The sequence below is a fragment of the Sciurus vulgaris genome (genome assembly GCF_902686455.1).
Source record: "Sciurus vulgaris genome assembly, chromosome: 8".
Taxonomy (NCBI): Eukaryota; Metazoa; Chordata; class Mammalia; order Rodentia; family Sciuridae; genus Sciurus; species Sciurus vulgaris.
The window spans coordinates 88,864,362-88,887,273 of NC_136468.1; the positions used below are offsets into that span (position 1 = coordinate 88,864,362).

The following is a 22,912-nucleotide window of genomic DNA, read 5'->3' on the forward strand; positions in this document are numbered from 1 at the left end:
TAAAACTCAAAGGTATGCCCCTAGGACTTAGTTCGTTAGCTACACCCTACCTGCATACAGTTACCACCCAAATAATCCATCAGTGGGTTAGTCCACTGATTAAGTTATAGCTCTCAAAATCTAACTTCATTCTGAATATTCTTGTATTGTCTCACACAGTGAGCTTTTGAGGGATACCTTATATCTAAACAATAGCAATTATGTTGATTTTTCCCTCTTTGTGTACTCTGTCTCTCCTCTAGTCTCTCTCCTTTTGCTAACTTTGAATTTAATTTTGTTTCTAGTTTCTTGAGATATAAATAAATTAGGTCTTTTTTAAGGTAGGTGTTTACTACTACATACTCTTAGTACTGCTTTTGTTGCATCCTATAAGTTTTGGTTTATTGTATTTTAGTTTTCATTTGTCTAGATATGTTCTAAGTTCTCCTATGATATCTTATTTGATCTACTGGTTGTTCAAGAGTATGCTGTTAAATTTTCTGCATATTTGTGAATTTCCCAGTTTTTAAAGCTGATTTCAAGTTTAATTATGGTGTGGCTGGAAAATGTATTTCTTACATTCTATTAAGCCTTATTGTTTTGTGAAGCTGGGGTCTGTACCACTGAGCTACACCTAAAGCCCCTAGTAAGACTTGTTTTGTGTCCTAATGTAATGTATCCTATAAAATATTTCATGTGTGTTTGAGAAGAATGTGTATTCTTCTGTTACTGGGCAGTGTTCTGTATAAAATATTGGGTCCAGTTAGTTTATAGTGTTTAAATCCTTTGTTTCTTCACTGGTCGGTTCAATGGTTGATCTAGTCATTGTTAAAACAGAGGTATTGAAATCTATTATTGTGTTACTGTTTCTGTCTCCCTTTAATTCTGTCATTGTTTGCTTCATATATTTGGATGGTCTGCTGTTAGGTGTGTATATATTTATAATTGTTACAGCTTTCTGGTCAGTTGAATCTTTTATCTTTACATAATGTCCCTTTTTAAAAAAAATTTAAAATTTGTTCTAATTAGTTATACATGACAGTAAAGTGCATTTATTTATGCATTTTGATAAATCATACATAAATGGAATATAATTGCTTATTTTTCTAATTGTACATATTGTAGGATCACATCGGTCATGCAGTCATATATGTACATGAGATAATAATGTCTGTTTCACTCTTATTATCCTTCCTACCCCTATACTCCATCCCCTCCCTTCACTTCCTTCTAACTAAAGTAATTCTCTTCTTCCCTAGCCCTGAACCCCACCCTTATTGTGAATTAGTATCCATATATCAGAGAAAACATTCAGCCTTTGATTTTTTGGGTTTGGCATATTTTGCTTAGCATGATATTCTCCACCTCCATCCATTTACCAGCACATGCCATAATTGCATTCTTTAAAGCTGAGTAATAGGGCTGGGGATATAGCTCAGTTGGTAGAGTACTTGCCTTGCAAGCACAAGGCCCTGGGTTCAAACCCTAGCACTGCCAAAAAAAAAAAAAAAAAAAAAAGATGAGTAATAGTCGTGTGTGTGTGTGGTGTGTGTGTGTGTGTTTATATCTTACATTTTCTTTATCCATTCATCTGTTGAAGGACACCTAGGTTGGTTCCATGGTTGAGCCTTTGTGAGTGGGCTGCTATAAACGTTAATATGGTTGTATCACTGTGGTATGCTGATTTTAAGTCCTTTGGGTATATTAAACCGAGGAGTGTGATAACTGGGTCAAATGGTGATTCCATTCCAAGTTTTCTGAGGAATCTATACTGCTTTCCATAATGGTTACACCAGTCAGCATTCCCACCAGCAATGTACCTTTACATCCTCACCAACATTTATTGTTGTTAATTGCCATTTTGATTGGAGCAAGATGAAATCTTGAGTAGTTTTGATTTGCATTTCTGTAATTGCTATTACAGTATTACAAGATTGCCTTTTGGACTACAATTTTTCTGCTGAGAAAGCTCCCCACAGTCTCATAAAAGTTTTCTTTGATGTGTCACTTTGCTCATTTCAAGATTTTCTTTTACTGACAGTTTGATGGTGATGTATCTTGGTATGAACTTCTTTGGGCTTTTCCTCTTTGAGAATTTGAGCTTGTTGAATTTGGTTTTTCATTTTCTTTTTCAGATTTGTTATGTTTTACTTTGTTTTGTTTTTGATGTGTGTAGTGGGAATTGAACCCAGGTGGTGCTCACCACTGAGCTATATCCCTAGCCTTTTTATTTTGAGATAGGGTCTCCCAAAGTTGCCCAATTTGCCCTTAATCTCTCAATCCTTCTGTCTCAGCCTCCAGAGTAGCTAGGTAATAGTAATGTTGCCACTATTCTCATCTCTTTTTTCATTTTGAGAAGTTTTCAGCTATTATTTTTACTTTTTACCCATCCCTGATTTTCTTTCTGAAACTCTGATAATGAGTATATTATCTGCTTGATGGTTTCCCATAAGTCCCTTAGGTTTTACTTTTCTCCCCCCAACTTTCTGTTGTTGTTTCTTGATTCAGTAGTTTCAAATGACCTCTTGAGTTTGCTGATCCCTTATTCTGCTTAAGTCAGCTGTTAAAAACCCTCTGGAATTTTTCAATTCATTTATCATATTCTTAAGCTCCAAAATTTATTTGGTTCTTTTTAGTTTTTCTTTCTTCATTGGTATGCTCATTCATGTGTTCTCATGATTTTTGTTTAGTTGATTATGTTGTTCTCTGATAGGGTGCTGAGCTTCTTTTGATGATTATTTTGAATTCCTTGTCAGGTAATTCATTAATCAGTTTCTTTTTTTTTTTTTTTTTTTTTTTTTGGGTGCTGGGGATCAAACCCAGGGCCTTGTGCTTACAAGGCAAGCACTCTACCAACTGAGCTATCTCCCCAGCCCCCATTAATCAATTTCTTTACTGTTATTTTCTCAAGACTTATTTCTTTTGGCAGCATTATTATTATTTTTTTGTTGTTATTTTGTGCATTTGATAAAGCACCTACCTATCTTAACCTTTTCAAACTGAAGGGAATAACCTTCACCAAATGACCTGTCTAGATTCTGGGGGCCCCTTAACCCTTTTATTTGGATGTGTCTTCTCTGGGTGTTTGCATGTTAATTTCCCAGACAGGGATGTTTGCAGATTCCTTTTTTAGGAGTTTGTACTTTTTCCCTCTGGTGTCTGCCTATGATACTCTCATAATGTAAAAAGCTGTTGAGCAGTCCTTTGTTCTCCACAGTGTCAGAGTAAATAAAGTAAGCTGGTTCTCTGTTAGTCCCATGTTAAGCAAGACAGAAACTTGAACAGTTCACTAAAATTCCAGAATGTTGGATTTGTATTTTGTTGTTGTTTCCCTCTCAAGGGAGAAACTGTGAACTGAGATCTTCCTTCTCATCTTGCTAAATTTTGCCAGTATACGGGAAGGGCTGTTGTGGTTGTTATGAAATTGCTCTTACACTTTTTAGTGCAACTGTTCTTAGCTTTGAGCTTGCCTGTGTGTACTACAATTGGCTTTTGGAGTTCTCATAAAGGACTGTATATTGTTAAATTGATATCTCTGTGGGAGAACAAGGTCTTGGCTACCTATTCTGCTGTCTTATTTATATCACTTCCCCTTTATGTCTTTTCCTTATCTCTTCTCATGGAGGACACCTAGGCACAGAGCTTCCCCTCTTTTCCTTACTTTCTTTTGTCAGTTGTATTTCTTTAGGAATTATATAGTCATAGCAGTAGGGTTGGAAGGAAGGAGGTGGAGTTTCAGAACGTATGAAGATTATGTTCTATTTTGCTGAGAGAGAGTAGTGTTTTGGTGGTGAAGAGCTTTAGGTTCTAATTCTGACTGCCTTTTACTAGCCATTTACTTGTTTCTTGGTTTGTAAAATGAAGATGACAATAGTAAGCCAACAAAACAAAACATTCAGTGAACTGTATAGGTTATTGCTGTGTCTGGTATTATTTAAATCACATATCCATAATCAAAGTTAACAGTTTTTTATATGTTCGTTCTCACAAATAAATGACATACTCAGCTTCAATATTCTGTTGTCTGTAATCTTAGAGCAGTCAGAATCATAGAACATATACAATATACACCCGTGGCTAATGCATAATTTCTTATAATATTACTAAGAAGTGGATATCAAGTACATGTTTTAAACATCTCTAAAATTCAGTGTTTAACACTGTATAATTTACTAGGACAATACAGATTTAGATATGTATTTGTGTTTTAGGGTGAAACATTTTAGTAGTAAGTGAGATATAATGGTTTATTTTTATATATAAACATCTTGATGTGAAAAATCTGTATAAATTTATAAATTACGTATAGGCAAGACTTGCCAAGGATGAGAGATTAGTGAATTTAGCTAGTGGATTTAAGTGGAAGGGAGGGTGTAAGAAAAAATGATAAACTTAAATTTAAGGTATAAAAGAATAAGTTTTTAAAAATCCTGTTTAGTCACCTCAGATTTTAAGCAAAATAGATGTTTTGTATTTGATCATGTGCATTATAGATTACTCTTGAGAAATTAGATAGTAAATTATTTGAATACATGGTAAAAACTCCGATACTTAATCTTTGTAGGTTTTTATAGCATTAGGCTTTGGCTTAAAAAAAAAAAAAAAAGACATGCTTTTAAAAATACTTGATTTGTAAACATTAAATGCCTATTTTAACTTTAGGATATAGTAAATAAAAATGCTGTGAGATACCTGAATAATATTAAACTGTTAACTTATATTCCCCCTTTTTGTTATTCCCCTTTAGGTTGGGTGGAGTACTGCTCGTGATTATTATACATTTTTATGGTCCCCTATGCCTGAACATTATGTAGAAGGATCAACAGTCAACTGTGTACTAACATTTCAAGGTAAATAATGAGAACTTTAGAACTTGACAAGACCAAATGTCTTACTACTGTTAAAAAAATTGTACCCTGTTATGATTGTTGAGGCATGTCTGGGTACCAGAGTTAAACTAAGTGTCTTAGTTAGTAGAAATCATCATAGTATAAATATCAAGTATAGGCCACATGATATTTTAATAAACATTTAGAAATTTTTAAATTAACATTTCATTGAAGACAGTGAATTGCTTTCTAGATCTCACTTTTGATATTTTTTTTTAATTACAAAAACAATACTATTGCTAATATTAGGAGTGGGAGTCATGGGAAGAATTTGATCAATGGGTACTAAGTTGCAGTTAAATTGGAGTAAGTGCTGTTGTGTTATTGCACAGTAGGGATACTATAGATAATGAATATATCCTATATTTCTCAAAAGCAAGAAGAATGTTGACTTTTTGCTATGAAGTGATATTTGAGGGAATAGACACATTTAGCCTAATTACACAATGTATGCACGTATTGACACATCACATCAGTGTCTTATTTATATGTGCAATTTTTGTGTTTTATGTATCAGTTAAAAATTAATTCAGAGTGACCTTGTTAAAAAAAAAAAAAGAATGTAGCAAATTAGAGAGGAGGAAAGTAATCTAGATGGAAACCACCAAGATGGTTGATAGGATTTAAACATGTGAAGGTTCCTGTAAAATGGATATAAATAACAAAATTTATTTTTATCTTAGTTTGGCATCACATACAGATTTTTAATTCCTGAATATGAGTAGATCTGTATGGTTCCAAGCTTATTTTTATTGTCCTGCACCAGTGGTCCTCATCATCTGTTTGCCTTTACACAGTTCACACGTGTAGCATATTGCTTTAGTTAACCGTTTTCTTTACATATTCGCATGTTCCTTAGATTTTTATTCTGGGTCTTTCCTTTCCAAAGTACGTATTTTCCCCTCTCAGATGAGTTGATTTTGTCCCAGTGAAGGGGCAGAGTAGGAGAGCATATTCTGGGAATATAAGTCTAGGTCTAAGAGATGAAAAATTTGAGTATATTTGAGGAAAAAGAAGAGTCTCATTTTGCCGGATATATTTGTGAACAACAGGAGGAAAAGAAATATTCCAGATAGGTGCTAAGAGCCGTGGAAGAAAGGAGAGATGACAAGTATTGTTAAAGTAAATTGAAGTAGTAATAATTTTATAATAGCAGTTTTAATAATTTTTGTCTTTTTGTTTGTTAAACATCTCTTAGGATATTACCTTCCAAATGATGATGGAGAATTTTATCAGTTCTGTTATGTTACCCATAAGGGTGAAATTCGTGGAGCAAGTACACCTTTCCAATTTCGAGCTTCCTCTCCAGTTGAAGAGTTGCTTACTATGGAAGATGAGGGAAATTCTGACATGTTGGTAGTGACCACAAAAGCTGGCCTTCTTGAGGTTGGTATCAACATGGAGCTAAGAGCTCATGTTGGCTGGCATTTTAAGAACTTTCAGGTTATGGAAGAGTATTCATAAAAATCAAGGTTTTTTTTTTTTTTTTTAACTAATAAACTTAGGAATGTCTTTTTAAAAGGTGGTTAGAACAGTCTTTATTTCTGGGTTCTGTTGTGGCAAGGACTGTCCCCAGGGCCTAATGGTATTTTATGTGTAATAGGTAATGTACTAAATCCCTATTGAGATAATTTAGGCCTAAAACTTTATGTTCCCTTATCCTAACCTTTTTTCTTTCATGGAGGCTCAGACTGTTGATTGTTAAATAGTACAGATTTGAGGGATGATGTTGGTTGGGATAGTGGCATAAAGTGGTAAATCTTAACGGTAATTAGATGTGAATTGTGTTTTGTTTTACCGTGAATTGTGTTTTGTTTTACCATGAATATGTTTTCTGTGGTATGGTAGTGAACTGGGAACGCATCCCCAGTCTCTTAATTTCAGTTGAGTATTTTTAGTTATTCTTTTCCTTGTACATCTGATCAAATGAATAAACCTAGATTAACCATAATTTATAAAGAAAAGGTCTTTTACTTTCTTAAAAAATTGAATAATGTAGTTATGTCATTGGCTGTATAATATTGCTTGCATGTCTTAAATTTTAGTAGTCTTTGAAAGAGAGCATAAAACAACATTCTTTCTCATTGTAAGATCACATTTTCTAGTGTCTGTTCTATGCCCCTCAAACTAGTATGCTATACTTAGTTGTTTTGTAGTTAATGCCCTTTGTTGTAATAAAAAAAAGTTTTTCCAATTGACTCAATGTATATTTTTTGTTAATTTACATTCATATTTTATTTATTATAGGTTGTTACATTTTCATTATAGTCAGATGGATCTTTTTAAAACATTTTATTTCTTTGATTTTACTTTATTTATGTTAAAGAACTGAGATTATCGGGGGAAAAAAAAGTTACATTTTTAGATAGCCAGACTAGAAGGTTAGAAGGAATGAATCATTTTTTTATTGTGAATTCTCCCATGTCTTTCCTTCCCTTTTCCAGAAATTCCTCTCTTATCTTGAATAAAGAAATGTAACTTTTATAAGGTGACTAGAACATTTTGTGGTGACAACTGCCTGATGATCAAGGTTTTTAGCCTGGTATTTGAATGCTAGTCAAAGATGCTGAAACAAACCTAGCTCTTAAGAAGAATGCTGTTAGCATTTATACTACAATTTTTTGAATACTTCTTAGACCACCCTGATTCCAGGCACTCCAACAGAAAAGCGGTAGGCATTTTGGTATTCACATTTCTCTTGTGCTTTTTTGCCAAGTAAATTGGGACATAGCACAAATTTAATTTATTCCTTCCTTCCCTTCTACAAAGGGTACATTTATAAAGAAAATTTAAATTGCTCTCTTAACTATTTCTGAGAATTTTTTCTGACCATCTTTTGACAAGTCTTTTAAATTTCCACATTCATTAAAATTTTTGGTGATTTTGTCTAATACATCACAAAATCAATACAGCTGTGAAACATTTGAGACCCAGTGGCATTAAAGGTGATTAATGAGACATACTCATGCTACATGTGAACCTGAATTGGATAATAGGCTATAAAAGAGACAATTTGGGTATAGTAAAGGATGTTTGACTATTGCCTGCTTATTGGATGAGACAACATTTTTTGTAGCTATGATAATAGTTGTCGAAAAAGAGACTCCCCACCCCCACCCCGCCCCCAGCCTGGCCTTTTAGATGATTGCTCTGAAGTACTTAAGAGTTAAGTGTCTCCAATTTTGTTTCACATGATTTTGTAAGAAAAGGGAAGAAAGAAAAAAATTTACATAAATAAGCGTAAGTATATAAAGAGAAAGTACACATTGTGAAATATTAATATAGTGAACTGAGGTATAAAGGGTTTTTTGGTAAAATCTATTTTATGTGCTGGAAAGATTTTATAATATCAACTGTCAAGCAGAAATTAGATTTTTATTCATTTTTATCTAAATTTTAAGATTTTCTGTGTAAGTTTTAGTAAACTTCGTAAAGTTAAATAAATCATGGAGGGAGAAGTGGTTTTCTAATAATTAATGTTTCTGTTTTAGTACATCAAGATGTATTTTCATTTTGCCAACAAATTTTGAGCCAGATTTTATGCTAAATTTTATGTTAACCATTAAAATTGTAGACTAATGTTCTGTTGACTTAATTGAATGCTGTTTATTGTAATTATCACAAATTATTTTTTAAATAAAGTATAAAATAAGTTTAGTGATTAAATACACTTTTCCCTTTTGAAAGTATTTTTCCTGGCATTTTGATTTGGTCTTTTGGTATAGGTAGAAGGGTCATTCAAAAAGTTTTCAGCTATTCACCTTTCATGAGAGTCATTTTAGAGTTTAATCACTTTGATTCTAAAATCCTGGAAAACTTAAGGTGTATGGGGGGTGCGTATTTTACCACCTGCCTCCTCTGTGGAGTCTTCCCTCTGAGTTTCTGTTCTCTGATTAGAAGGAAAGAATTCTTTCTGTAAGAGAAATAGTAACCATTTTATTCACTACCATTTTAGGTCCCCAATTAAGACTGTTTTTTTTTTTAATATTGGAGTTCAGATTTTTCTGATCTAATTTGTATTCTCATAAGAATCAGTTATATTCTTAATGTGTTGTTACAGTCTGCATTTTTGTCTTAAAGTTTGCATTTTTATTTATAAAGATTGGTTTAACTTAGCCAAATAGAAGCACATGTGTGCGAGTTTGCATTCATGAAGAGGTACAAATTTTCTTGCCAATGTGTTTGATTACTGCTCTGGATAAGAAAGCTGAGTAATTATGATATTCAGTATGTCTTTTTCATTGTTGATTTGAAAAATTATTAGAAGGCAACTTCATAAATTCTTTTAAAATATTTCCTTCTTTGCCCAATCAAAAGAAAGTTTAAATTTATGATTCATGTAACTAGCTGATTGATATGAAGTAGGTAGACTGTAAAATTTTGTTCTGTGAATTTCTTCACTGTTTGAAATGAAAAGCTAAGTTTGCAGTAATACTATTTGCATTTTTTATTTCACAGCTGAAAATTGAGAAAACCATGAAAGAAAAAGAAGAATTGTTAAAGTTGATTGCTGTTCTAGAAAAAGAAACAGCACAACTTCGAGAACAAGTTGGAAGAATGGAAAGAGAGCTTCACAATGAGAAGGAAAGATGTGAGCACCTGCAAGCAGAGCAAAAGGTTAGTTGTGTCCTATTTAACAGAGTTGAGTTGATGATATGTTGCCTGAAACCCATCTTTCAAGAACTGAATAAGAGCGAAAACCAGTTATTGAAAAAAAAGCATTTAAAAAAGATATTTATAGAAGAGTAGATCAGTTCCTATTAAGCTATGGCCAAAATAGCTTCTTTTATGTTTGAAGATAATTAAAATACTTCTAGACTTTTAGTGTTAGTCTTGATGATATAGTCCCTGACAATTATTTCCAGATGTTTTACATCTAATTCAAGATTAATTGATTTTTTTGAGGGGGGGAGGGTTTTGAAATACAGTGAAAAAACACTTGTCAAGGAAAGTTAGAATAAAGAAATATTACTTAGAGAAGGATTTAGTGAAATAAGATATAGTCTTAGACAAAATTTTGAAATTCATGATGTGGGAAATATGATAAAATTATCTTAAAAAACACTTAGGAAGCTGGGCGTGGTGGTGCACACCTATAATCCCAGTGGCTCAGGAGGCTGAGGCAAAGAAGGATCACAAGTTCAAAGCCAGCTTCAGCAACTCAGCAAAAAGTCCTAAGCAACATAGTGAGACTGTGTCTCAAAAAAAATAAATAAAAAGACTAGGAATGTGACTCAGTGATTAAGTGCCCCTGGGTTCAATTCCTGGTACCAAAACAAACAAACAGACAAACAAAACCCACCTAGTTCGAATTGGCGTTACTTCTTTTTTTTTTTTTTTTTTTTTTTTTTTTTTTTTTGCGGTGCTGGGGATCGAACCCAGGGCCTTGTGCTTGCAAGGCAAGCACTGTACCGACTGAGCTATCTCCCCGGCCCTTGGCATTACTTCTTGAGCAAAGAAAAAGAAGTATAAACAGAAAATATCTTAGCTTCCTTAGAGATGCAAAAGGATTTGAGTTCGAAACCAAAAATAAGAATGAAAGAGAAAGTTGCTGGGCATGCCTGTTATCCCAGTAGCTTCGAAGGCTGAGGCAGGAGGATCGAGAGTTCAAAGCCAGCCTCAGCAAAAGCAAGGTGCTAAGTAATTCAGTGAGACCCTGTCTCTAAATAAAATACAAAATAGGGCCGGGGATGTTGCTCCGTGGTTGAGTACTCCTGAGTTCAATCCCTAGTAACTGCCCCACCCCCAAAATGAGAAACACTCACTTAGTCATTGATTCCATATTTTCAAGAGAAAAGTTGTTCCGATAAAGGTTACACAGATTGTTACTATGTTTATCACAGTCTCAGTTTAGCCAATTGAATATTCCTATGTCTATTGACAGGGTTGAATAGTAATTCCCTGTAGGAAGGGTATGTTCCACCGTTCTTTTGAAGTCTAAGAAATACTATCGTAATTAATTGCTTTGTAATTGTTAATTGAACAGTTAACAATTGCAGTGATTCTAATTTTTATACTCCAGCAGAGTAGTTGCATATTGCATACCTGAACACAGTGATTTTTTTAAAAGGTAGAGTGAAAAAATTTCCCTTTGTCCAGTTTTTTTTGAAGATTACTCTTTTGAGGTAGAGAGTAAGCATATCAAGTAATATGTACATTTGTAAATTTCTTTATGAATGTGAAGTTTCTGTCCTTTTTAGCCTTTTTAGTTAAAAAGTTATTCCTCTGATGTTACTCTTGGGGAACATTTTGTTGCAGTAGAGACCATATGAAGTAGGGTCTATTTGGAAGTAGTTTTCTATTTGGTTAGAAAACCACTTCTTTCATTTGAACTTTAAAGCAGGTGTATCAAATATTAAAATAGAGTAAAAGTTACATATAATATGTGCCTATGTTTATTAGGACCTTCAGCTAATTCTTTTTTTAAAAACTTATTTCTTATAATTCCCTTGCTATTTCTATAGTATTACTCTTTGTTTCTCCATTCTTTACATGTTTTGCCTCTTAGTTGGCTGTTTTCTGACGTGGAATGCCAGTCTTTTTTTTTTTTTTCCTTCACTCTATTATAAGCCAGAAGGTTGGAGGTACGATAGGTTACCCATGAAAATGGTCTGTTGGTCTGTTTCAGCATGTCTTAAGCCTGTGAGATCAAGAATATCCTGATAAGTGATCTTTGAGGTTTTGACTGATTGCCTTGAAAGTAAGGATGATTGGGAGAGTAGGAATGGCAGAATGATAGGTCTTTTAAAATTTGAAATTATTAATGTTATATCAGGCTATGCCTTTAGTTCTGTTGAATGTTAATAGATTTAAGTAGTCATAGTCTTTCTCTGTCTAGGTGATAGAGTGTGATAAATACTATAGACAAGGCTCAAGTAAACTGAGGTTGAGAAAATGATAGGTGAAGTTCAAAGGATTAATGAAGCAAAACTTGTAGGAGATTGTGGCCTTGATGCCCAGAAGAGGTGTTCAGCAGAAGTTTTAATGGCACCTTTGAAATCTTAATGAGCTTTATTAATCTTGGAAGAAACAGCTCTGCTGGTATTCTTGCATTGGGACTAACGCTATAGAAGGTACTTGCAAGTGATGTTTTAATGAGACCCTGGATTTTAGAAAATGGTAATAAAAGAACCTAGAATGGTACTTGAAATATAGAAAGTTCTCCCTTAATATAAGCAGCTGTTACTATCTTACTATTTTTCATAATGATGAACTAGAGAATCACCAAGGAAGGACTATGAATAGTGTTGTCCAACATGAATGGAAATTCATAGCATATTCCCTAGATTCTAAAAATATATGTGTAACGTTTAAAAAAAAAAAAAAAAGTGTTAAGTTATAGAAACGTGTATTTTGGCTATTGCTTATTTGTGGTGATAAAATAATTGCTTGCTATGAGAAAGAAGAGTTTTTTGATACCAGAAGTCAAGGGACTTCTAATTTTTATGAATTTGCTTTTTACCTCCAAAATTATATCCTCTATCAAATGTGCATGCTGTGCAGCTAGAACAACTTAGAACCTTTCAAACTGATCTTGGTAGGCGGCTTATAAAATTCATGACATCTTTTGGTACTTGTTTTAAATCTATTCCATGGTATGAATTAAAAAAAAAACCAAAAATAATATAATAGTTCTGTAGATTTTTTTTGAGGTACTGAGTATATAAACTTGAATATCTGAAAGACTTAGGCTATATCATTTATAGTTTCTTTAAAAATTTGCCATGGTCACTTAACTATAAATGCAATCAGTAGAGATCTTTGATTTCTTCATAATAGAAGAAATTGCTTTATAAAATGTAGTGTGATTGGCTTATTACCCATTTAATAGTTGCCAAACTAAAAGTAAGTTGTTTATAATTACTTATAAACAAAATCTTTCATCTTTTATTATTTGATAAAAGATTTTACCACTATAGTATAGCACAGAGAAAATTATAATAATTAAAACTAAATTAAACTCTTAGTAACTTAAACTCTTTAATTTTATAAATTAAAAATTGGATGTTAAAATTATCAAAACATTGTTTTTAATTTAGTTATTATGTAATTGAGAAAATAAGGTAGGATTACAAAGTAGACTAAAACCAAAATTACACAATGGTTATAAATTAAGAAATCATAAATTACATACTGTATTTCCCTTAGGTTATTGTGGTATGCATTCTATTATTCTTGTACAATCTATATATAAAATTAACTTTCATTATTAAGGAGTAATTTTTGCATTCATTTCTAGTCTTAATGTTAAGTATGGAGTTTTCTGTCTTGTAAATGTCTGATTACTAAAAATGTTACAGCACTTAGTAAAAGCCAGGTAATGATCTGTGTGTTTTATATATGCGAACTCAATTTTATGATGAAGACACTATTAATTGGATTTTTAGAGGTAGCATAGAAAGGCTACTTAATCTGCCCATAATCTCAGGGTTAGTAAGTTGTACACTTTAGGTAGCATGGTTCTATTCAGTGCTCTTAACCACTGCTCTTTACTTCTGAGGGCTGAAGGTGGGAGTAGATCTAATTGATCTTTTAAAAAACAGGTTATTGTGATGTAATTTATATACCATAAAGCTCACTACATTAAAGAGTACAATTTAGTGGATTTTAGTATATTAACAAAATTATGCAAGCATTTACTGTATCTAATTTTATAACATGTTTATCACCCCGTAAAGAAAGCTTGTACCTATTTGCAGTCTTTCTCCAATTACCTTCCCATACTTTTCCCTAGTCCCAGGCAACTACTGCATTTCATACAGATGGAATCATAGAATGTGGGGCCTTTTGTGACTTGATTCTTTTCCTTGGTATAATGTTTTTAAGGTTCTTCAGTGTTGTGATATATATCAGTAATTTATTCCTTTTATTGCCATAATAATATTCCATTGTGTTAATGAGTTTTTTATCCCATCTTTGTGTTTATTATAGTCATCTGGAAAAATCAGCAGTTTATTTGTATATTCATTGTGCTACTGTTTTTATATTTTGGAGTGACATTTGAAAATGGAAAGATTGAGACTGAGGCTCAGAGAAATAACACCTTTCAATTGAATCTTGTTTTTAACTTTTTTTTTTGGCACTTTAGGGGACTCAACTCAGAGCTTCATCTATGCTAGGCAGTTGCTGTACCTCTGAGCTACTTCCCCAGCACAAATCTTATTTGTTAAATGGGACTAAAAAGAGCTAGGGCTGGGGAGACAGCTCAGTTGGTAGAGTGCTTGCCTTGCAAGCCCAAGGCCCTGGGTTTGATCCCCAGCGCTGAAAAAAAAAAAAAAAAAAGAGAGTAGATCTAATTGATCTTTTAAAAAACAGAACCCCATTAGAGTTTTCAGTTTTTTGGAGTCTAAAGTATGCATTGAGTTCTTTCCATGTAACAAATGATATTATTTTTTCCAAATTTTTTATTGGTGCATTATATTTGTATATAATGGTGTAATTGGTTGTTGCATATTTGTCCATATACACACTATAGCAATACAGTTTGACCAATATTATTCCCCAGTATTTTCCTTTTCTGTCGCCTTCTCCCATTCCTTGGTCCCTTTCTTCTGTTCTACTAATCTCCCATTTATTTATTTATTTATTTATTTAATTTTGGTGCCACAGATTGAGCCCAGGGTTAACCACTAAGCCACATCTCCAGCCTTTTTATTTTTTAAATTTTGAGAATAGGGTCTTGGTAAGTTGCTAGGCTGGCTTTGAACTCATGTTCCTCCTCCTGCCTCAGTCTTCCAAGTCAGTGGGGTTACAGGTGTGCACTACTATGTCCAGCTCCCTTTAATTTTAATTTTGTGTGTGTGTGTGTGTGTGTGTGTGTGTGTGTGTGTGGTACATGGGGATTGAACTCAGGGCCTTGTGTACTTTACCAACTGAACTATATTCCAACCCCCTTTTATTTCCATGAGATGATTCCCCCATCCCTGTCTCTGCCACCTTTGCTTTCTTTTTCCTCCCTATCTTCTACAGTTGAGAAAACATTCAACCCTTAATTTTCTGAGTTTGGCTTATTTCTCTAGATATAATGTTCTCAAGTTCTATCCATTTTTCTGCAAATGTCATAATTTCATTCTTTATGCATGAATGAAACTCCTTTGTGTATATATATACCACATTTTATTTATCCATTCGTCAGTGGACACCTAGGATAGTTATATAGTTTGGTTTTTGTGAATTATGCTGCTGTAAACTGGGTATGCATGTATCACTATAGTCTGAGACTTTAATTCTATAGGATATATACCAAGGCATGGTATAGCTGGGTCATAGGGCATTTCCAGTATTCTGAGGAACCTCCATACTGATTTCCATAGTAGTTGTACTAACTTATAATCCTCCAGTGTAAAAGTGTTCCTTTTTTCCTCCATATCCTCTCCAATGCTTGTTATTGTTTAACAAAGTATATTCTTAACTTGAATGATAAAATGGATATGATATACTTCAAGGTATTTTTGAAATATTTTTTGTTGTTTATTTTTGCAATACACATACTTGTTTACAAAATGTATATACAAAGACTGGAAAACTCAGCAACCAGCAAATAATGCAATTAAAAATTACCAGAACACGTAAGCAGATATTTCATTGAAGAAGATAATCAGATGGTAAATAAGCATATGAAAAAACACTCAGCTTATTTGTTGTTAGAGAATTTCACATTAAAACTGTAAAGAGATACCTAAGAGATTGCCTGTGGTGCAATATATATATATATATTATTTTTATTTGAAAAATAAAAAGTGTTAGCAAACAATAAAATAAATCTGTTGCTGTGGTACCATATGATAAATGAGAAAATGAACAATTGCAACAAAAGCATTCCAAAAATCTTCTCTCTGAACCTGACATTAGGACTGTTCAACCTGTTTTCCAAAATATTACATCATCAAACCTATCATTTACCCAGTTTTCCACTGACCTGCATGTCAGGTGTTTTTTTTTTTTTTTTTTTTTTTTTTTTTCCAACAATATCAATAATTAGGATGGGGGTTGTGACTCATTGGTAGAGTGCTTGCCTGGCATGTAAGAGGTACTGGGTTTGAGCCTCAGCACTACATAAAAATGAATAAATAAAAGATCCATTTACACCTAAAAAATATTTTTTAAAAAATCAATAATTTAAATATTGATCTAGATACTGATCTGGATACTGTAATTAAAAGGTACAAGTGTTTAACATGTATAAAAAGCAAGCAATATATGCTCTGTATATATTATACATATGTTACACTTTAAATATCAAAACACCAATAGGTTACAAGCAATAGAAGGATAAAGTAAGCACGAACCATCTGAAGTAGAGCTAGTAATACAAAATAAATTTCAAGAAAAAGGATTTTCATAGATAAAGGGAAACATTTCATAACCACAATAGGATAACTTCTTCAAGAAAGTGTAACAAACCTAAATGTGGATGTACCTAATAACAGAATTTCAAAATTCGTGAAGTAAAAATTGATAAAACTAGAAAGACAAATCCACAATCATATTTGTAGGTTTTAAGCCTCCTCGCTTTGCTGAAAAGGTGTTGTGATGTAGAAGGCTTAACAACATTATCAGCCACCTGGACCTACTTGTTGTTTTAAGAGAACTATACACAGAAATGACAAGTAGAAAATTAGTAAGAATAGACTATATTCTATCATAAAAGAAGCTTTGAGAAATTTTAAAAATTTGAAATCATACAGACTGTGTTTCCGGAACTACTTATTACATTAGAAATCAATCACCTTAAGATATATAGAATCCCACTCCCATGTTTCAACTACTTCAAAATTAAACGGCATACTTATAAATATCTCACAGATTGAAGAAGGAAACAAGAAAAGTAAATAAAAAGTGCTTTGAACTAAGTGATAAGCTTAAAATGTCAGAATCTGGGTCAAAATGGGTCTCAGATGCACACTTGTAACTTAAAGTATTTGTATCAGAAAGAAGCCAGATTAATAACCAAATTATTTTCAAATAAGGTAGTAGGAAGGAAAAAATAAGAGTAGGAGCAGAAAAATGTGAAATAGAAAAGAAATAATACAACAAAGTTGATAAAAATCTAACAGGTCTAATCATGTAAAAAAAAAAAATATCAATGGAAAGGGAGCTATCAGAACAACCCTACAGATACTAAAAATGTATTAAGGTAATATTACAATTGTATAATTACAATTATATAGCTTACATAACTTGGTCTATTTTAGAGGATAGAAACCTCTGCTTGTTTACATGTTCCATGCGAGTGATATGTTTTTTACCATCCTTTCATCTTCAGTCTGTGGAAGTCTTTGCCTATGAGGCGAGTCTTTTGGAGACAGCATATTGTTGGGTATTTTTTTTTAATCCAGTTTGCCAGTCTGTGTTTTTTGATTCATGAGTTTAGGTCATTAATGTTCAAGGTTATTGTTGAGATATGATTTGTTTTCCTGGTTCTTTGGGTTTATTTCTAGTTTTTAATTTGAATTAGTTTCTCCTTTGATTCACTATTCCTTTACTAGTTTCTCCCTTTGCTGGTTTTCACTTTTTTTTTTTTTTTCTGTTTCATATTCATGGAATATTTTATTGAGAATATTCTGAAGTACAGGCTTTCTGGTTGTGGATTCTTTTAATTTTTGTTTATCATGGAAGGTTTTTATTTCATCTTCAAATCTGAAGCTTAATTTTGCTGGATATAGGATTCTTGCTTGGCATCCATTTTCTTTCACAGCTTGTTATATATTCCAGGACCTCCTAGGTTTGAGGGTCTGGGTTAAGAAATCAGCTGAGATCTGAATTTGTTTCCCCCTCTGTGTAATCTGATATTTTTCTCTTGCCATCTTTAAAATTTTATCCTTATTCTGTGTGCTAGACATTTTCATTTTAACGTGCCTTGATGTGGGTCTGTTGTAATTTTCCACGTTTGGGGACCTGGAAATCTCTTGTTTTTGATTTTCCATTTAATTCTTTAGCTTTGGGAAATTTTCTGATATTATTTCATTGAAAAGATTGTACATTCCTTTGTTTGTATCTCTGTACCTTCATCTATCCTGATAAATCTTAAATTTGGTCTTTTCATGTTATTCCATAATTCTTGGAAGCTCTGTTCATGGTTTGACATCTTCTCTCTGTGGTCAGCTGTTTTCAAGATTATATATTTTGTCTTTGTTGCCTGAGGTTCTGTCTTCCAAGTGGTCTAGTATGTTTGTGATGCTTTTTATTGAATTTTTAATTTGGCTTATTGTTTCCTTTCATTTCAAGGATTTGTTTAATTTTTTTGACTCTTTATTGAAGTGATTTTTTTCTACCTTTATTTGCTCTCTTACATTATCCTTTACTTTGGAGATCAGTTTAACCATGTACCTTCTATACTCCTCCTCTGACATTTCTTCCACTGTGGTATCGATGGATTCTGTTATTGGAGCATCTTGTTTGCTTGGGGTGATTTGTTCCCTTGCTTTTTCATGTTGTTTGTGTGTCTACCCATCTAACAGTTATGGATCTGAGGCAGTGGAGTTTCTACCCTGTGGACTTACAGTGTCCCTGAAAGTTTCCAGTACCTCATTTGTGGAGAATCTGCCTCTCTGATTTCTTGATTTCACTCCACAGAGCAACCATGAACGCAACCTCCTCTGCCATGTTGGCCTGTTGGAAGATGCACTTTGGAAAATGCACATTGTTGTTAGCTTGTCTCTGGGGGTTTCTGGAGGGTGACTGGTGTTACTGTCTAGGAGTGCTGGGTTCCTTGTCTCCATTCAGTAAAGAATTCATGGTATTTTTGAACTGTCTTGTGTTTGAGGATACAATATTGCTTGGGAACCATTTGGTGTTTTTCCTCTGAGCCTTGTTTTCAAGTTTTGGTAGTACCAGAGCCAGGAGTTAGTCTGAGGTTACTCTTTGTCCACTACTGAAGAGATGTCCTTCTTTAAATTAGAGGATAATCTAATTATTCTCTGTGAATTAAGAGGTTTTCCACTGTGGCTGGTGGAAACAGTCACTATTCCTGGCCCCTTTTTTTTAAATTCCTGGCACTGTTTCCTAAATTCATTTTATTTGTGCCCTAGTCGGGTTAATTTTCTCACATACATTTGATGGTTAGTACTCACCTCAGTACTTTGAAGGGCACCCCTCCTGCATATCTCCAGAGTTCTTTAACTATACAACTCTCTTTTCTTGCAAACTGGCTCTCCTTGGCTTTCCTGAACTCCAAATTTCTCTTTAACTCAAAGACCCTGAACTCTGCCTTGAGTTTTTTCTCCTTGTACCATGCATGACTTTAACGTCTCAGTAGACGACGAGAAGCCGAAGCGATTATGGGGCTGCCTCATTTGTTTCCTCTCTCTCAGGGATCACTGACCTGTTTTCCTGATGTTCAGTAATTTGAAAGTCATTCTTTTAATATATTTTTATATTTTTTTCAGGTGACAGAATTAGTCCCATCCATGTTCCTTCATCTTTGTGTTATTTAAATTGCATATACTTGTGTATTTGAGAGTCAGTATCAAGAAAATGTTTGTTTAGAGGAGCCAAGATATTCTTTCTCAGTTGATTTGAATTATCTGATATTCTGGTACCAACATTTGAAAGCCTATATAGTTTTCCTGAACGAGCATGGCATTCTGTTGTTCTCTATTCCAGTGGTACTTAAAATGTTGCTGGCTCACAAACTTTGTTCCTAATCTGTGTTGGAAAGAGAAACATACTATAAAGTGTATGTAAATTTATTGCTTTGTTCATTGCAAAAGTATTACTTCAAAAAGATCTTAACACAATAGAATGCTTAGTGGAGTAATTATATTTTTTGCAAGCTCCAGTCTTGATATAGCCTGGTAATAAAATGTTGGTGGCCTGGAACTGGTTCCTCATGAGTACTTTTGAGTAGTCTGCTTATATTTTGTATATACTGGTGTGTTTAAATTAATAAATATGGACTTTGCTTATTTGTAATACTTTTAATTGAATTTAAGAACACAGATGAGTTGTATAAGATTATACCCAGGATTATTCAGTTGTGGGTAATAAAAGAAAGCAAGCATCCAAAAGCCATAACCTATATTAACCTCAGTTACTTTGACTTTTAAAAATACAGTGTTTAATTGGGTGATTTTTATTGTATTTACAGTGTTGGGTCACCATCCCACTATAATTTAATTTTAGGACACTTTCACCATCCCAGAAGAAATCTTGAGTCCATTAACATTCACTTCTCAGACCCTAGGCAACTACTAATCTGTTTTCTGTCTCTTTATATTCTCGTTTTCCAGACATTTTCATACAATCGAGATCATATAAAATGTGTGGCCTGTTACATCTAGCTGCTTTCACTTAGCATAACAGCTTGAAGGTTCATTCATGTTTTAGCATGGATCAGTACTGTCTTTCTTTTTAATAGTATTCTATACTTGATCTTTGAGGCATATCTTTTACAGACTTTTTAAAATTTGTATTTGAGATATTCTACCATCTTTATTTGTTGTCTTTTGAGTTGATTGTTTCTGGATTGCCTAGGTATACATAGTATCCTAGAATGTTTGTACTAGCTTCTTAATTTTCATATTTTTGGTTAATATTTAGTTGGTGCATTTTCTCTTCATGAATCAGATATTTCAAGTAATTTAAAATAGCAGTTGCATTTGGGTATGATCAGTGGCATATAGTTTATATATTATTATGTAGCACATTTAATTTTTTTTCTTAGTGGTACCATAGCAAAACGAAGGTTGATTTAAATACTAGTTGAGGATTAATAGTGAATTATAGTAAAGACAAACTCAACAGTATAAAAACAAAAATCATTTTTTCCCTGAAACAATCTATTTTGTGAGTCATTTAAGTTGGTGGGGCAGATATATATAGTTATTCAGGGGCCTACTACCTTTCATATCATTCCACTGCCATCCCTTAGATTTCTAAAGAATTTATGTCTTTATGATAGAAACTTGTTTACTGGTATATCCTGGTTCCAGCTAGTTGAAAGGAGAAAGAGAGCTTAGCTGTGTCATGTTTAATAATTTGAGTTATAGATATGGAAGTAGTAATGTATATCACTTTGTTTATAGTTTATTGATGAAAATTCAGATGACTAAAATTACACAAGCTGAGAGGAACAGTGTGGGTGGACAACCATATGTATTTTACTGTGGCTGAAGTGAGTTTGTAATTTAGTAGACAACCAGTAGTCTCTGCCATAGCACAAATGAAATAGTTTGAAATTAGCATTTTTTTCAATGAGATATGGGAAATATCTTTGAATAGTATCTTATAGTTAAAAATTCATCTGTTCGTTAATAAGTATTTAGAAGAGTTGTATCAAGACTAGATAAAAATCAGAGCAGGGTTGATGGCACCTGCCTGTAATCCCAGTGACTTGGGAGACTGAGGCAGGAGGATTGCAAGTTCCAGGTCAGGCAGGACAATTTAGCGACACCCTGTTTCAAAATAAAAAAGAAGAAAAGCCTGGGGATATAACTCAGTGCTAGAGAGCACCTCTAGGTTCAATGCCCATATAGAGCAAGAAATAAAAGAAAAAAAAAAAAAAAAAAACTAGATAAAAATCAAATTACTAAGCTAGGTCTGATGGTATCCCATTGTAATCTCTAGAAGTTAAGATTTTTAAGGCCAACCAGGGCAACATAGCAAGATCCTATCTCATATAAACAAAACAAAAGCAAACAACAAACAAAATTAAATTGCCAGAATTTCAGTACCTTAATCATTAAATGTTCACTTAACTGTTTTGGAAAATTTTTTGTTTCAGGATTCTTAGTTCTATTATTTACTAGTTGTATGATCTTTGATAAGCTTCTTTGTTTCAGTTTTCTCAAAGGTAACTGAGTATCAGGAACGTTCTTAATTCTTAAATCATGTATATTAAGCAAGAATGTGCATAGGCCTGTAGCATAGCCTTTCCCACATAGTAGCTTTCAATAAAGCTAACATTATTATTTGCATTAGGTGTCCAAAAATCTGAAATAAGAAATGCTCCAAAATCCAAAACATGATACCACAAAGGGAAATTTTCCATACCCAAGCTTATGTAATAGTTTTAGTCAAAATACAAAAAAGTGTTGCATAAAATTCCCTTCAAGCTATATGTACAAAGTATTTCATGATAAAAGCAAATTTCATGTTTAGAATTGGGTCCTGTCCCCAGTATATTCAATTTCTTATAAGCAGATATTCCAAAATATGAAAAAATCTGAAATCTAAAATACTTCTGTTCTCAGGCATTTTAGATAAGGGATACTCAACCTGTGTATGGAATTACCAAAAATCAAATTTGAAATTAGGATCTCATTGAATTTCTGTTTCTCCTTTACCAATTGCCTTGGAAAAAAAAAGACACAAAGGCTTAATTTTAATAGTCATTTAGCAATAAGTTTCTTTAACGCCAATTACTTTAATTTTGTTTCTGCTTTGCTAAGTGTGTTAGTCAGCTTTTTGTCATTGTGACCAAAATGCCTGACAAAAACAATTTAGAGAAGGGAAAGTTTTATTTTGGCTTCGCATTTCAGAAGTTTAGTCCGTGGCAGGGCAACTTCGTTGCTCTGGGCCCAAGGCTAGACAACACATCATGGCAAAAGGGCATGGCATGGGGAAGCTTCTTAGAACATGGTGGTTGAAAGCAGTGGGAAAGGGCAGAAGGGAAGGTGAACCCTACCAAGGCAAGTCCCTGTAATCCACCTCCACCAGCCACACCCCACCTGCCTATAGTTACATATAGTCCATTCAAACTAGAATGAATGGACAGATGAGATTGCAGCTCTCGTAACTATAATCACTTCACCTTGGAACATTCCTGCATTAACAAGAGCTTGACACCTAATATCCAAACCATAACTCTTAAATAATAGTTTAAAGAGATTTTTAACATTGCTTTTAAAATATATTTATTTACTTTTGAACCAAGCCATCATTTTTATATAAGTACAGAGTTGTAAAGATAAGGCATTTTTATAGTTTATTTTATAAGACTGTTGAGAATTCGTTAGTTTCATTAAAAGACAACTTAAGGTGAGTAAAGTTTTACTCCCCTACAATTTTCTACTTATTCCCTTCCTTACAAAAAGCATACATGA

The 22,912-nt window shown here is 33.2% G+C and overlaps 1 protein-coding gene across 3 annotated transcripts in view; it reads left to right on the forward strand.

The window, feature by feature from the left end:
• TAX1BP1 (Tax1 binding protein 1) overlaps positions 1-22,912 on the forward strand; it is a 76,483-nt gene that overhangs the window by 19,175 nt on the left and 34,396 nt on the right. For all 3 annotated transcript variants that reach the window (XM_079152555.1, XM_079152557.1, XM_079152556.1), the window contains exons 3-5: positions 4,727-4,829; positions 6,067-6,254; positions 9,327-9,485. In XM_079152555.1, coding sequence (XP_079008681.1) covers positions 4,727-4,829; positions 6,067-6,254; positions 9,327-9,485 — 450 coding nt within the window. The remainder of the gene's footprint in view (positions 1-4,726; positions 4,830-6,066; positions 6,255-9,326; positions 9,486-22,912) is intronic.